At 40.9% G+C, this 15,363-nt stretch overlaps 1 protein-coding gene across 10 annotated transcripts in view; it reads left to right on the top strand.

Annotated features, from left to right (window-relative positions):
• ZMIZ1 (zinc finger MIZ-type containing 1) overlaps window positions 1–15,363 on the top strand; it is a 339,063-nt gene that overhangs the window by 308,046 nt on the left and 15,654 nt on the right. For 7 of the 10 annotated variants that reach the window (XR_010722301.1, XM_066191513.1, XM_066191512.1 and 4 more), the window contains 9 exons: window positions 1,720–1,902; window positions 4,215–4,389; window positions 5,675–5,861; window positions 9,088–9,298; window positions 10,482–10,587; window positions 11,150–11,310; window positions 11,630–11,697; window positions 13,052–13,120; window positions 13,639–13,886. Coding sequence is in view for 9 of the 10 variants with exons in the window: in XM_066191513.1 (XP_066047610.1) it covers window positions 1,720–1,902; window positions 4,215–4,389; window positions 5,675–5,861; window positions 9,088–9,298; window positions 10,482–10,587; window positions 11,150–11,310; window positions 11,630–11,697; window positions 13,052–13,120; window positions 13,639–13,886 (1,408 nt within the window). In the remaining variant the exon portion in view is untranslated. The remainder of the gene's footprint in view (window positions 1–1,719; window positions 1,903–4,214; window positions 4,390–5,674; window positions 5,862–9,087; window positions 9,299–10,481; window positions 10,588–11,149; window positions 11,311–11,629; window positions 11,698–13,051; window positions 13,121–13,638; window positions 13,887–15,363) is intronic. The other 3 variants (XM_066191518.1, XM_066191519.1, XM_066191521.1) reach the window with 1 other exon arrangement.

Here is a 15,363-nt window from a genome sequence, read left to right on the forward strand (position 1 = left end):
AGATCTTCAGTAGGCTTCCATCACAGGAGTGAAGTCTAAGTGGCAACTTAGAAGGGACACTGAGGGTGAAATACTTCATTTTAGCCCAATAGATATCTGAGCTGCATTTTCTTGGACAGTTTTATTTTTGTAACGAAACACAGGACATACATCGTACTGTAACACCAGTAGTAATAGCAGTCATAACAGTTGCTTTCCAAACTTTTTGAGTGTTGATTTGCATAGTCGCTAAGATGTGTATAAATAATGTCGAACTCAAATCCCTCTCTGTCAGCATTTATCTAATACCAGCTTCTGTGGAGTGTGATAAGGTCCCATGCTGCTATAGAAGATCTAAATGGCTTTATAGGCGAAAGCACATTGCCATTGACTTACATTATGACAGGGCAAAACACTTAGGGTCAAATTTTTAGAGAAATTTAGACAACCAAAGATGTAGACAAATGAGCTTTTGGAATTAAAAAGCACCAATGCGTTTTACTCTTCTAGTTAGGATGAATTGGGCAGTAGAGGCGTTTTAGAATTCCAGCAACTCCCAGCACCTGTGTACACCTAAATGTTTTTACAAATCTGGCCATCACTTAGTAGCTTCAGAGATCATTTCCTGGTGAAATTCTGTACTCATCTGAGACTTCAACAACAGGTGCAGGGCTCTGAATGTTATGATACTGCCCTGACAATAATAATGGTACTAAGAGTTTATAGGAAATGCACAAGAAAGAGAACCGTGGAACACAGAAAATACAGAGCCACATTTCTTTCCTGCTCTGCAAACTATTTTTTTTTCCAAATAACTAATCAGAAATAAAAAAGGGATGTGCATTTGCAGGAGTTGCTTCTTATAGGAGGCTTTTCAAGGTAAATACTGCCACTTATTTCCAAGTAAGTTAAGAAAACACAAAATGTGGCTTGGTTCACATGATTTTTCGTATTTCATGGCTGACTTTAAATCTCTTTTTGCTGCTTCAGAATCAGGTTTTTCATTGTAAGTGAATATGTTCATGTTTCCAACAAGTCAGTTCTGAACAGTGCCGTAAATGTTGCATGTTTGTTGGGCTGGAATTTTGCAGACGATATTTGCCTATTGTTAATTGAAGGCTTCATTTATGGAAACATCTTATCAGTTAGTTGATTTTTCAAATTGATATTCTACTACCTTTAGAGTTCCAATTTTCATTACTTCAATTCCACAACCACAACATAGTCTTAACTGTTTGTTAGCACCAGCAAAGTGCTTATGACTAGTGAGAACTTCTCTTTAGTTGTTGAAGTATTGCTGAACACTCTAGTAAGAGGCCAGCAGAGCAGTTGGGCTGAAGGAGCAGGCGTGGACAATACAGCTTCTATGCTCTTGCCCCTTCCAGGGTTTTATTTATTTATTTATTTCACTTCTTTTTGTGCTTCCATTCTACATCTGAAAAAGGAGCCCCAGGCTTGGGTGTGGTAGCACTCGCAAGAACACAAAAATTTTGTGAACATTTGGGCAGTTTTGTGCATCTGGTTACAGTTGTGGTTTCTTCAAGCACAGTGCCCTTTGACAGTGTTACAGGGCTGAATGTGTGTCTTACCCCACTTCGGTTTGCAAGATTTTTATGCTTTTAAGAAGTATTCACCTGAAGGGGTTTTGATTGTGCTACTGAATGTGTGCTAATAATCCATACGAGAAAGCTGCTTGCATAAAACATGGCTTTTTCTTCTTGTATCCCTGTCCTGAAACAGCCAAATTATGGAAACCAGCAGTATGGACCAAATAGCCAGTTTCCAAACCAGCCTGGTCAGTACCCCACTCCCAACCCTCCAAGACCCCTTACATCTCCCAACTATCCTGGACAGAGGATGCCAAGCCAGCAAAACACAGGGCAGTACCCTCCTCCAACAGTCAACATGGGGCAGTATTACAAGGTAGGAATTGTGAGATTATCTTGTTCCGTTCTGGTGGCCATTTATTAATGAATCATGTTAATGGTGTCATAGATACTGTTTTTATGTAGTTAAAGGAAAGAGAAATACTGAAAAAAAAATAAAGAAAAAAATACTGAGTTTTTACTAGTGTTTTGGGTATCACAGAATCAGGTCAATCAGCCAAGTTGCATTGCAACTTCAGAGCAGTTCGTAAAGAAAATTGAATGTTGCTGCAGCTCATTATAGGCTTTTACAAGAAAATGTTGGGTTTGCTTTAAAAAGAGCTTGTAAAAAGAAGTACTTAATGGGCTTCAGGTGTACAATATATTATCACCCATTCATGGTCCCCTGCAAGAATGCACTCACTATGGAAATTTGTAATAAACAAGTTCCACGTTGCAGCATTCCAGTTTTGGACCTACAGTGGTCACTGTTGGGTTAAGCCAGGCCAAACTTAAAAGATGTTCCAGCTGTAGATTTCATCTTTGAACTGAAGTTTCTGTGACTTTTTCCAACTTCTTCGTTTTGTCTCAGTCTTTTTTCCCTTTGTGCTGCTTGTTTTGGGCAAGACCTAGAGTTGTTAAAATGTTGCCTGAAACCTGTTCATAGATACATCTTGAGCACTTTGTATTCTCCAAACTGAGGTTGCCCTGAGGGCCCGCTGAGGTTTACCACCTTTGAAATGCACAAAAGCGCTCTATTGCACACAGGCACTCCAGTGAGTATAAAAATGGGGAGGACCATTGATCTTCTGACCTGCTTAAAGCATTAGCTGTTGAAGTACCTGGACTACATTCTGAATTTGAATGTAGGCTGAAAGAATCTAAGTTGCACGGTGTTGTTGAATTGGAATTGCTTGGTGTGATTCACACAGAAAACACCATTTAAAAAAGGGAAAGCAAAACCCTCTTCTGTAAAGCATCTATTCTGTGTGCAACTATGCTGTCCACTGTGGTACCCAAAGGAATGCCTGTTGGATCATGGCAGCTTTTGCAGTTCACTGTCAGGAAGAACATGAGGAACAGGCAGATCCTCTATATAATAGTTCCAGTGCAGTCACTTATGCTAAAGTAACTGCAGAGGATCTCCATCAAGTTTTTAAGTGACAGATTTTTAAATGCATTTTATGTACATTCATTTTAGAACTTAAACAGTTTTTTGTTTACCATATACTTCTGACAGGGAATTTGTTTCTTTATGATGTATCCTCTATATTGTATTCAAATACTGACTGTTCTGGAAACAGAAAAAAAGAGATCTTGTTAAAAAGGCAGATTATCCTGGTTAGCGGGGAAATTCTACAGACAAAACCTGAACCTTTGAATTGTAGTGATTGTGCAGATAGTAACTGTGTGTATCAAAGATAAAAACCAAAGATGGCTGGAAACTCAAAGGTTTAAGATTTGAGAAGGCACCCCTGGTCTTATGTGCTCTCAAGTATCTGGGGTTAGCAGTGCAGCATTTAGATACAGAATCAGATTTGAAGTCACAGTGCTTGGGCTGTCTGTAAAGATTTTCATCTTCTGACACTCTCCTGGTTTTCTACTTAGGGTACATGAGCCATGCAGTTGCAGTTTTGTTTAACGTCAGCTTCCTTCACGTCAGGGTTACTGGTTTATTCCATTGGCTGCAATCATCCCCTTAATTACAGGAAACCAAACCAAAGGTGTTTTAATGCATAGCTACTATTCATACTTAGCTGTCCTTTTTCTATCAGTTAGTCTTAACTAGCGGCAAACTAGGAACAGAATCAAGTTGTGGGTGCACAGAATAGAAAACATCCCCTGACCCCCAGAGCTGTAATTCTGAGTATAGGAGTTGAACAAGGGTGAAAGAAAGGATAGATGGAAATAAAAAGTAAACAGACGGGCTAACTGTGTCTCTTTGGATTTTTTTTTTTTTTTTTTTTTTTTTTTTTGGTAGGCTTCTGTGCACTGGGGCTATTTTGGGAGGAAGGCAGAGAGATACAAAGGGCTGGGTGGGCTGTGTGCAGTGGAAAACTGAAGCAAATGGCTGGTGTGTTTTGGAAAGAGAGCATTCAGAGGAACACAGTAAAGCTTTTAGCAGCCTTGCTTGTATCTGGTCATTGCCTGAGTTAAGCTGGCTGGTCTGCTGGTTTCAGTTCCTGCTTTTTACTCATGATGTGCCTCTTCTCTGAAGCCTTATGGGACATGCTGTGGGTACTTCTCTAGAAATAGAGGGGCCTCCCTCCCTTGTCTGTTGTCTTTGGTATTTGATAACAGTGCTGTTCACAAGGCTTATTGTTCTTGTTTCAAGACTGCAATAACAGTGTGATGTTATTTATTTTCTAGCCATCAAGGCCTGTACCTGTGGCAAATTACCCTCATTCACCTGTTCCAGGAAACCCCACGCCACCCATGACACCAGGGAGCAATATTCCTCCATACCTGTCACCTAACCAGGATGTCAAACCACCATTCCCACCTGACATTAAACCAAATATCAATGCTTTACCACCGCCTCCAAGTGAGTAGCAAACAGAATGCCCCCACAGTCATTTATTGTTCCTCTGTTCTCTGCCATGTACATTTCAGAACTGGAAAGTAGCTCTGATTGCTGCTCTGGGAGAGGCTGGAGTTGTTGAGTTGTAATAGGTGGCATGCACAGTGTAGGCTCACTTGAGCCAGTGCACAGAATAGAAAAGGACTGCTATGCTCTTCTGAAATAGAATATCAGAAAAGCTCTTCCAGGTTAAACTTGTAAGGATTTTACTCCAGAATTATTCCTTTGATATGCTTCTTGAGGAGAAAACATTTGATTTTGGGTTGTGCTGTGTGTGCTTTGTAGGCTTGTTTATTGTATGAATTTCCATTTGGTCTGTTTTGTTCAAGGGCAAAGCCATTTGTTGAACAACACTGCAGAGTAGGATAAAACGTGAATATTTATAGCGGTGTCTCTATTGTGATCCATACAGGCTTCTTAGGAATATTCAGTACTGTGCCAGAAATTGATATATGTTCCTTTCAAAGCCACTCAACGTCACAGCTACACTTGGCTGGGAACAGGACAGGAATAACAAGATTTCTCTGACTGGGTTCTAGCATGAGATGTTTGAGGTTTTGAAGTGACTGATGAACAATAGGAGCCATCATTTACTAGGGAGCTGGGAAAACCTTATGTTTTCTGTAAAATAACTGCTGCTGCATTAGCACTTTGCAGCTTTGGAGTTCAGAATAGCTGAAAAATCAAGTAGAAGAAGATGGGCTGCAGTATTATTTGGGCAAGAACACAAGATTTATAGCCATTTGGACTTCATAGATCAGCTGTAAGTTACCTCAAAATCTCATCCTACAGGCTCAGAGAGTAATTGAATACTGGTGTCTTTGGTCATCACATAGTTTCAGCTGATGAAACTGTTGAAACTAATTGGGTAATGTTGATCCCTGTTCAAAGCAGGGAAAACAAACATTATCACAGTTTGACATTTTTAAGAGATTTGTTTTCAGTCTTCTGCCAACAGAGTAAGCTTGGACACAGAACCTATCCTGTAATAAAAACCAAGAATTCTTGCCATACCTGGTTTCTGTTGGTGGCTGGAATGCTATGGCCCTAATGTGAAGTGTGAGACAATAGAAGACTGCTGTGCCCTTGCTCTCAGTTTGAGTCTTGTCACTTGTATCAGTTAGATGATAGAGTTACTTCTGATTGTATTTTTGTGAGTGTGAGAGCCTGCTAAGTTAGACCCAGTAGCAGATCACTGTGCAATTTGTTACAATTCTGTATAAATATACACATTATTATCGCACTGCAGATGCTAAAGGGAAAGTTCACACTTTCTCTCCCTCTTCGATCCCAGCCAACCACAACGATGAGCTGCGCCTGACGTTCCCGGTGCGGGACGGGGTTGTCCTGGAGCCCTTCCGGCTGGAGCACAACCTGGCAGTCAGTAACCACGTCTTTCACCTACGGCCAACTGTGCACCAGACACTGATGTGGAGGTAAGCTCAGCCTTGTTGCAAGTGGCTCATACATCCTGTCAGGGAGGAGTGGCAGGCCAGAGGCACTGCACTCGGATTTGCCAGGAATTTCACTTCAAAATTTGTAGCCTGGAGAGGAAGGATGTCCTTTCGACTCGCAGGTACTCTAACCTGTCATTTTCCAGAGACAACACATTCTAAAGTGCTTCACAATATGTATTGCATGTCCTTGCTGATAGCTCACAGCATGCAGTGTCTGAAAAACCACTGCAGCCATTGCATCCTTTCTGCTCTTGGTGGAACAGGAGTGGGGTTTCCCTGACCCACACCGCTACAAACTTCCATCTGGAAATCTGAAGTCCCAGGTGCTTTGTGACCTCTGAAACATTAGATGCAAGAGTAGGGCTCTTAGAGTTTATGCTTAAATTAAACAGTACAGAGTTATCTGATAATGAAGAATAACCTACTTAAGAGTAAGGACACAATTTAGAGGCTTAGTAAAAGAATTTGGAAAGACAAGTGCTTAAATCCTCTAAACTTCTGAAGCTAGCTTCCTAAATTCCCCTGTTCTGTGACTCCACGAGTAAGCACAGCTCAGAAATGTGAGAGCATAGCTTTCCTCATACAAAGGTTTCTGGTTTTCACTTACAGTGAATTCTTATTTCCAGCACAGAGCAATATTTTTCCTTGGTGGTACTTTCCTGTATTTAATGTAGATCTGTGTAAGTGATTCCAGGTTATGTTTTGATTGCACCATGTTCATGGAAGGGCCTTAGATCAAATGACAATAGTCCCTTTTTTTTCTTTTTTTCTTTTTTTAATTTATATGTTTTCAAATACTACAGAGTACTTTTGTCTTCTTGTTTGTTTTTTTCTCAGAAAGTATCTCTGTGTTTATCCTGGCTGAGCCAGGATAAACACTGCATTGTGTGAGCCTTTCTCTGTGTGCTGTGGAGGCTGGTTAGTTGCTTGGGATCTTGCTCGGAGGCTGCTTACAGGTGTAGCTTTAGGTTTTGTTTTTCCTGTGAGGATCTTCTTCCCATTCACTGGAATCCAGTGGAGATTTGTGTTTTCCCGGTGTGGAGAGTGTGAGGCAGGCAGAGAGATACGCTCACTTCCCTGGCCCGGGACAGACTCTGGCTCTGAGGCTGAGGCTTGATGCAGGATGCAGGAGTCCTTGCTACCACAGTGCCCCTGTGCCCTGAGGGAGCCTGGGGCTTGGGAAGGGAGGGAGATTGCAGGCAGACCACATCCAATAATTAACACCTAACTTTGAGGTCAGTTATTGCTTACTTGCATTTCATTATCGTGGAGTACTCGCAGCAGAGGGAGTTTTGGCAGTTATTTGCCAGTTCTTATTAATAAGTAATCACTACTGGGGATTGTGCTGGCTCATTCAGTAGATTTATAGTGCTGCACTGAGGCATGAGGCTGTTTCTTAATATCTGCTCTTTCTTTCCTCCTTCGCTTACCAAACACATAGCCTTTATTTAAACTTATTTTAATGAAGACTCATAGGTAAACTGTGCTCAGGTCTGCTGTTTTGAAAAGCCTGTTAATAGCGGGGAGAAGGGATAGTCCTGTAATGAAGTAATTTCACATTTAACTCAGGGCTGGATGGATGCCAGAAAAATGAATTAGTCACATGTGTGGATGGATTTTGGGTTTTATAAAGAATGGTGGAACTGAGCCAATGCTCAATATTTTTTTGCCAGTTAAAATATTCGGCAAAACCTCTCACGTGTACACACATAATGAATAGCGATGCAAGTATTTTTCTCCCCATGGGAACTTTTCATGGTTACAAGAAACAGAAAGGTTGAAGGCAGGGAAAATGTCTCCTTGAAGCTGGTTCAGTCTTCACACTGCTGTGTTATTAATAAAGTCCCATGGTGGAGACACTGTGTGCTGAGAACATGAGGCTCTCCTGAGGTCTGTCACCACCGTGACACTCAGCAGGCCTGCTCACCTCATCTGCTTGGGTTTTATATCAGAGGTACCAGGCCTTGCTTCCCTCCAGGTTTGGATCGCTGTGCTCTCTTGAGGTGAGAAACTGAGTGGAACTTGCTGAATGAGCTTTCAGAAGATGGTTAATAAAATATTGAAAAAAAAGCCTAAAAAGACTTCATGTAGATGGATTATGTTGAAAGGTCAGGTAATTTGTATTCTATAATTTTCCTTCTAAAAAACCAACATGTTTGTGTCCACTGCTTAATCTTGATGTTTTGAAATCCAGAAAAGATGGTGTTGAGTCAGATTGAAGTCTTTGTAAGGAAAATGGCAGTTAGGGTGGTAATCTCCTGAATGCGCTGCTCCTCATGGATCTTACAAAGATATCTTCTTTCAGGCAACATAGATTTTTCAGGAATGTAGATTTTAAAGTTTGAATAATAAACTTTGAGCTGTCTTTTGCTGTCATAAACAGCAGAATTCTGACATTTCAGCTCAGTTTTCTCTGTTCTTTGAAATTTCTTCTTGAAATTGCTCATTCCTAACACGAGGTTAACATACATATATGCAACTAAAGTCATAGTCTCTACTCACTTAATTTTTGATTAACTTAATCTCAGCCTTTTCATTTTTTGAAGATGTTACAGAACTAATTTCTAGAGGGGCTGAATAGTGAGTGGAAGTCATTACAGGTGAGATGGGAGGAATTCATGCCCTGAAAGAAGGTCTAAATTGGATAGATTTCATCCACAGCCATGTACCTTTAGAATCACAGAAGCTGATTTTTGTGGGGGGTGAGATATAGGAGTCATTTTATCTTAGTTGATTTACTTGTTCTAAGGCAAGATTAGCTGTACTTGTGTTTTGTCTGACAGGCATTCATTCAAATACTTCTTTAAGTGCTCTGAGGTAGTGAAGAATCCAGACTTTCCGCTCAACCCTCTGCAGCATATTGCTTTCTCATTCTTAACTCCTAACATAGGAAGGACCTACCTGATGTTGACATTCTTCTTTCTGCAGGATGACTCCATGGTCTGGGTTTGCAAAGTGGTTTGAGATTTTTCCTTGAGAAGTCCTTTATAAGTGTAAAATATGAACAACTCTGGGGCATGCTTGCATCATTAATTCATCATGACTTGCTTCTGTTCAGGGCTTTTATGAAGGAAGTATGTTATATCCTTAATGGCAATAAGTCAAGAAAAATACTCTGATCACGAAAAATGTTCCTAACATAAAAACCACCTGCCTCTGCAGCATGAAAGCAAAGTTAAAGGAAGATTTATTGCTTGTTGTGCAGGTCTGACTTGGAATTGCAGTTTAAGTGCTATCACCATGAAGACAGACAAATGAACACAAACTGGCCAGCTTCAGTCCAGGTCAGCGTTAATGCAACCCCACTTACCATCGAACGTGGTGACAACAAGACATCTCATAAACCTCTGCACCTAAAGCACGTCTGCCAGCCAGGGAGAAACACCATCCAGATTACAGTCACAGCGTGTTGTTGCGTAAGTACCCCCAGCTCAGGGCTGCAGCTGCTGATGCTGAGTCTGCTATTTAGAGCAGTTTGCAAATGTTGCCTTAGCTGAAAGAGCTTCACTTTCATTTTTTTTTCATGCCTTTTTCTGGTAAGGTTTTTACTTAATGATGTTGACACAGTCAGAGTGCTAATATGGAAATTCTTGCTGCTTAATTGTTGCAGAATGTAGTGGCGTCCTTCCAATGTCTCTGACAAGGTTCTAGGGGAGGAAGGGAGTTTTATCTCCTACCTTCTCATGTGTGCCTGTGTAACAAGGTGGCTGAAGTCTGTTGATGTAGAAGTAGATTATTGCAATGAAGACTGTTGATGGTACTAATTTCATTTACGGAGTGTATCAAACGGTCTTTGGTTTGTCTTGAAAACATCAACGTTGTAATCGCTGGTGCTGGTGATGATTTTTCCAATACCTTTTCAGATGAAAAACTCATATTCAAAGATGCAATCAGCTTTTCCCTTTCTCCTTTTCCACGGGTTATTTACTCTTGGGGATAAGTACTATATTTTTAATGCAGACCGTTCTGCAAATCCAGTCTGAGCTTCTGACTATTCTCTTGTCACTGACAATAAAGCAAGCTGCTAGCTCTCACAAGGTCACAGTGTGAGGCACTTTGACAAGATGCCATCCACCCATTTTGCTTTACTTCACACGGATGTTTCCCTGCATAATGTCATTTATCTGGTGGCTAAGAGCAGGGGGCAGCATCCTGTGAATCCACAACGAGCTCTGTGTTGGGTAAGAAGATTCAGCTGATTCCAGGCACATTAGTTGCAAATTGGTTTCGCAACTTCCAAGTAGTGTGAGGGCAGGCAGGTAGGCTAGACTGTGTCAGACAGTCCAGGGTTTTAAAAAGAAACCCTGATGTCAGAGATTAATATGTCAGCTGTACGTATACCGAATATTAAGAAGGGAGAAAATGCAGAAAATCCTTGCTTTTTTAAAGCCTTTGTGTACATTAAGCATGGAGCAACTGCACAGTGTGCAGGATATCCATAAGGGAGCGTGTGTGCTCAGCAGAGCAGAACCAGCTTTTATGTTTAGCCCTCAGGCTCTCACAGAAACCAAGTGTCCAAGGGAAGAGTGGAGCTCAGTTTGGCAATGCATTTAACACGTGTGTTTGGTTCTCTTCCTAACAAAATGTGTTTCCTTGCAGTCACACTTGTTCGTGTTGCAGTTGGTGCACCGGCCATCGGTTCGCTCCGTACTTCAAGGTCTACTAAAGAAACGCCTCCTCCCAGCAGAACACTGTATCACTAAGAGTGAGTTTGCATTTCGTGTGGGTGATGACTTTTTATCAGTTGTGATAAGCTATTTATACACCAGATTTACTTGTTTATTGATAACCTTAAGCTGTACTTAAAGAATTTGCAGAACATGATGTGGGTAGATGAATCCCTGGTATCCTGAAATGTTAATGGTGATTTGGGTGGAGGTAGCAAAGTTTCAAGGACACAGGCTTAGTTCCTAAAGAGGACTGTCCTATTCCAGGAGACTCTCTCTGGGTTTTCCCCCATATTTGTGTTTGACTCACCAATAAAGATTAATTCTCTATTTATCTAGGGCTGCTTTCAGTGCTTGTATGACACTTAATTTGATCAAGACTATAGCTAATATGCATGTGTGATGATTTTTCTGTTCAGGAGAATGTTCTAAATTACACAGAAGACACTTTCGTGGATATATTGTTCAGTCAATCGTCCCTTAAATATTGAAGTAATTTCTTAAATGTTCTTAAATGTTGAAGAAATTTCAGATTTCTGTGTTAGAACTTACAATACAGTTGTGTTTTCTCACACCTGTACCCACCTTCTTCCTGAACAGTCAAGAGGAACTTCAGCAGCGTTGCAGCTTCCTCTGGCAATGCAACACTAAATGGGGAGGATGGAGTAGAGCAGACTGCTATTAAAGTGTCTCTGAAGTGTCCGATCACATTCCGGCGGATCCAGCTCCCAGCAAGGGGTCACGATTGCAAGCATGTACAAGTGAGTGGGTGCCAGTGCCTGGCAGGGTTCCCTCAGCCATGTGTTGTTACAGTACCTTCAGCTTGGTTATCCTATCACAGCACCTAATAAATACACGGCATTTACTTCTGTAAGCCTCAATAGTTAATTGCCTGTATGTTTAATGTAGAGGGGAAAAGTAAGCTGTTTGATTTAGTTTTCAGTGCTAGGAGGCTTTTTCCATATCAGTTTTACTTTTTGTCTAACTGCTTCATTTAATACAGAATTTTCCTTTTGTTTCTTTTTGTTTTGTCTGGTTTGTTGTTTTTTTTTTCCTTTTTTGTTTCTTTCTGATACCTAGTGCTTTGATCTGGAATCTTACTTGCAACTGAACTGTGAAAGAGGAACTTGGCGGTGTCCAGTATGCAAGTAAGTGCAACCATACTACAGAAAATGCAGTTGTACACAATTTGACCAAATTCAGATCATATTTAAGATCGTGAAAAGGAGAAGAAGGAAATGAGGTTATTTATCACATTTACTTAAAGAGCATAAAGTCCAGTGAGAATTCCTGCACTATTTTACCACCCTGGATTATTAGATATTTAAAAATATGTAATGAGATATTTTCTCACAAAATTTCATTGCAGATCATCAATGGGTTGTGTAAGGTTCAAAAGAAGCTCAAATATTTACATTGATATGGTAGATATCTACAATCCAGAATAAGGCTAATTTTTTCAAAAGTAAAAAATTTCCAAGGAGCAAAAGCTGGAGTTGTTACTTAGAGGAAAAGAGGGATGGATACCTTGGCATAATTTCAAGCTAATGTTTTGACCAAAGAGTTAGTGTACTGCAGAAAAAAATGGAAGAAAAAGTTGGAAGTGGTTACAGACTGTCCAACCTTGTGTTTAACTGGGCCGTCAAAACAGGAGGCCGGTTCAGTGTCTGTAACCTCCAGTGCTCAGTGCACAGGATTGGGAGCATGTTCCAGCCTCAGATGAGGAGCCAGGGCTCTTCAACTCCAGCAGCTGTGGCTGTAACGGCTGGCCCTGGGTCGCACAAGTCTCCAGTTGGGTCCTTGCTCTGCCAGCCAGTGTCAGGAGCAAACAGCAGAGGGGATTGTCCGTTCTGGGAACTGTCTGTTCTGCAGACATGGCAGGCTGGAGACGAGCTTGTTTCCATTACTATCCATGGTTGATCCGTGTCCTGACACACAAGTGCTTTCTCCAAACTGGCCACATCTTTTCTGTCTTCTATGTTTGGCTAAAAATATCACAGGAGTTGGATATCTTGCTTTCTTAATTCATGTATTCATGCATCTAGGCTAAATTTTTGTCCCGTGTCTCTGAGCATGAGCACCTGCATTCAGATCTAAGTGCCTACATAGCTCAACCATTTCCGGTGTTGTTTTGTTCTGTCCCCATCTGTGCCGATCTTTAGTAGAATAGCTGTAATACGTAGTTGCTTTGAAGCCATAGTACTGTGGAGCTCAAAAAAAAGAGAAAGATCTAATTAAAAAAGAATAGTGCTAACTGATGTTCACAGGAGAGATCTGCTATGTTTGAAAATACTTTAAATTTGCAATGTATTTCACTAACAAAAATTACTTAAAGAATGTGAACAGCTTGCGGACACGCACACAAGTAGATGTATCTTTATTTCATGTGTTTGATGTAAATATCCTGGTAATGTAGATTTAGAACTAAAACTGTTTCCCCCAAATCATTCTTTCCCTAGCAATATTCTAACATGAAGTTTGATGGTTTTTTTCACTTTTCAGTAAAACTGCTCTCTTGGAGGGCTTGGAGGTTGACCAGTATATGTGGGGTATTCTGAACGCTATACAAAAGTAAGTGATCTCCCTCCTGATATCCAAGACTAAGCAACTAGGAGATATGGTAATGAGTACTGAGATAGTCACACCAAAATAGATCTTGGTGATTGAACTTGAATATTCTATTGCATGGCACCTTGGTGGAGCAGGTGATAGACTGAATCAGTTTCCAGCTTTGTAGATATTGTTTGGGTTCTCTCTTAATGGCAGCCTCACCACTGAAGCAGAGGAAAGAACCAGAATGGAGGATTAAATGCTGTCTTGTATTTACGAGCAGTCCCTCTGATTCAGAGGTGGCAAACCACATTGATATGTTTGGATTCCATTCTGTGGATAAACACAGAAATGTGCTGTTATGGTTGCCTTTTTTTAAATTTGCTTTCAGCACATTCTTGAGGAGTAAAAGTTCTTAATGTTGTATTACACCAGAGCATTTTATAACATTGGTTACCATGCAGATTCTTATGGAAACTTCAGCAGAGTTGATTTTAAGAAACTCAACTGATAAGCTAAATTTTCACATTATTTTACAGCTCCGAGTTTGAAGAAGTTACCATTGATCCAACTTGCAGTTGGAGGCCGGTCCCTATAAAGTCAGATATTCACATCAAAGATGACCCAGATGGCATTCCCTCAAAAAGATTTAAGACCATGAGTCCAAGCCAGATGATCATGCCAAACGTAATGGAGATGATTGCAGCTTTGGGTCCTGGCCCATCACCATACCCATCCCTACCCCCTCCCCCAGGAGGCAACAACTCCACCGAGTATGGTAACCAAGGTAAGTTCTGTGGCTTTGTGCACCCAGCTGCTCACTCTAGCACTCAGTGGTTCAGTCAGCCTTGTGATTCAGGTGTATCAGTGCATCTTCTCAGAGTGATGCATGAGGAAAGCAATTTATATGGCTGCAATTCTGAAATTCTGCACAGGTCTTTTCAGTTAAGGTTCACTTGTTCAATGGAGCATATATTTTAGTGAGCTTTATATTTTAGTAATACATTGTAGTATTTAGTTATTTTACTTATTATTTTAATTATTTGGTGCTTGTCATATTCATAGTCATGCAGCCCTCCCTGAATCAAGAAATGTTGTATGTTACCTTCTATGTTAATGGCCTGCCACAATAGTCACATAGCTGCATTTTTTTTTCCTGTGCATTTTCCTTCTGTTCCACTCTCAAGTGAAAACATCTAGTGCTATATAAGTAGAAAACCTGACCCTGCTAGGGGTCGCTTGGGCCACTAGGTTAACTTGGGACCAGGTGAGTGACATTCCATAGGCCACCAGAAATGGGACAACTTTTAAAGAGCTTTTAGCTGCTTTGCAAACACCTTCGCATTAGAAAATTACTTTTGAGTTCCTCTGCCCATGTGCTACCAGATTGAGGAACAGGGAACTGAATACAGGCAATGGAGATTGGTTTTCAAATTACTGGTATGTTGTGAATAACTCAATTATAGTGACAATTCTGAAAACATGAAACCAGAGACTGTTTCTTTTGCAAGTAACATGATATGAGTCAGTTCAGCTCTGGGAAAAGACCAACTGTTCACACTATCAGAATCCCCAAATTGATTACAAGGTGATACATGTGCTTTTTGCAGGCATTGAAGAAAAATATAGATTGCGTGCAAAATACGGTTAATTTGCTCCAGTGACTGCAAAACTGATGACAGATGATAAAACTTACAAGGTTTTCAAACAGATGAATGATTACTATAACAAAGCCAAGAGCACTGAATCACATTTTTTTTCCCTCTTTTAGTAGGAGTGAAGTGCAGTCAGAGCCTGAGAACAGAGCTGTCTATTCTTCACCGTATTTTCAGCTCACAGGAGCGGACAGGATAGCCACGTCACGTGTGGGGTTTAGGCTTTGTGTGAGCATTGCTGCCTAGGCTGTTATTTTGCTGTCTTTCCCTATGGGTCCTGTAGCAGAGGTGTAGTCACTGCCCCTTGGAACCCTGAGTCACCACTGGCAGGTGAAACCCACGCTCTCCTGTTTGCCCTGCAACAGGGATGTCAGTGCAGAGCAGCAGATTATCCCAAATGTCTGACAGGTCTCTCCCTCAGCATGCGGCACTACTCTTGCTGCAGAGAGGGGCTTGCTGCTGCATGGCTATAACTCCCTGGGCATGCTGCATCATATCTTTATTCTCCATCAATACGTGCACTGAAGCTAAGTGATTGCAATTACATAATGTCCTCTGATTAACAGTTCTTTAGAGCAATGCAGTAGTAGTATTACTACTGTGTTTTAT

This window comes from Chamaea fasciata, unplaced genomic scaffold (genome assembly GCF_029207755.1).
Source record: "Chamaea fasciata isolate MVZ Bird 193981 ecotype frontalis unplaced genomic scaffold, bChaFas1.0.hap1 SCAF_9, whole genome shotgun sequence".
NCBI classification, from domain to species: domain Eukaryota; kingdom Metazoa; phylum Chordata; class Aves; order Passeriformes; family Sylviidae; genus Chamaea; species Chamaea fasciata.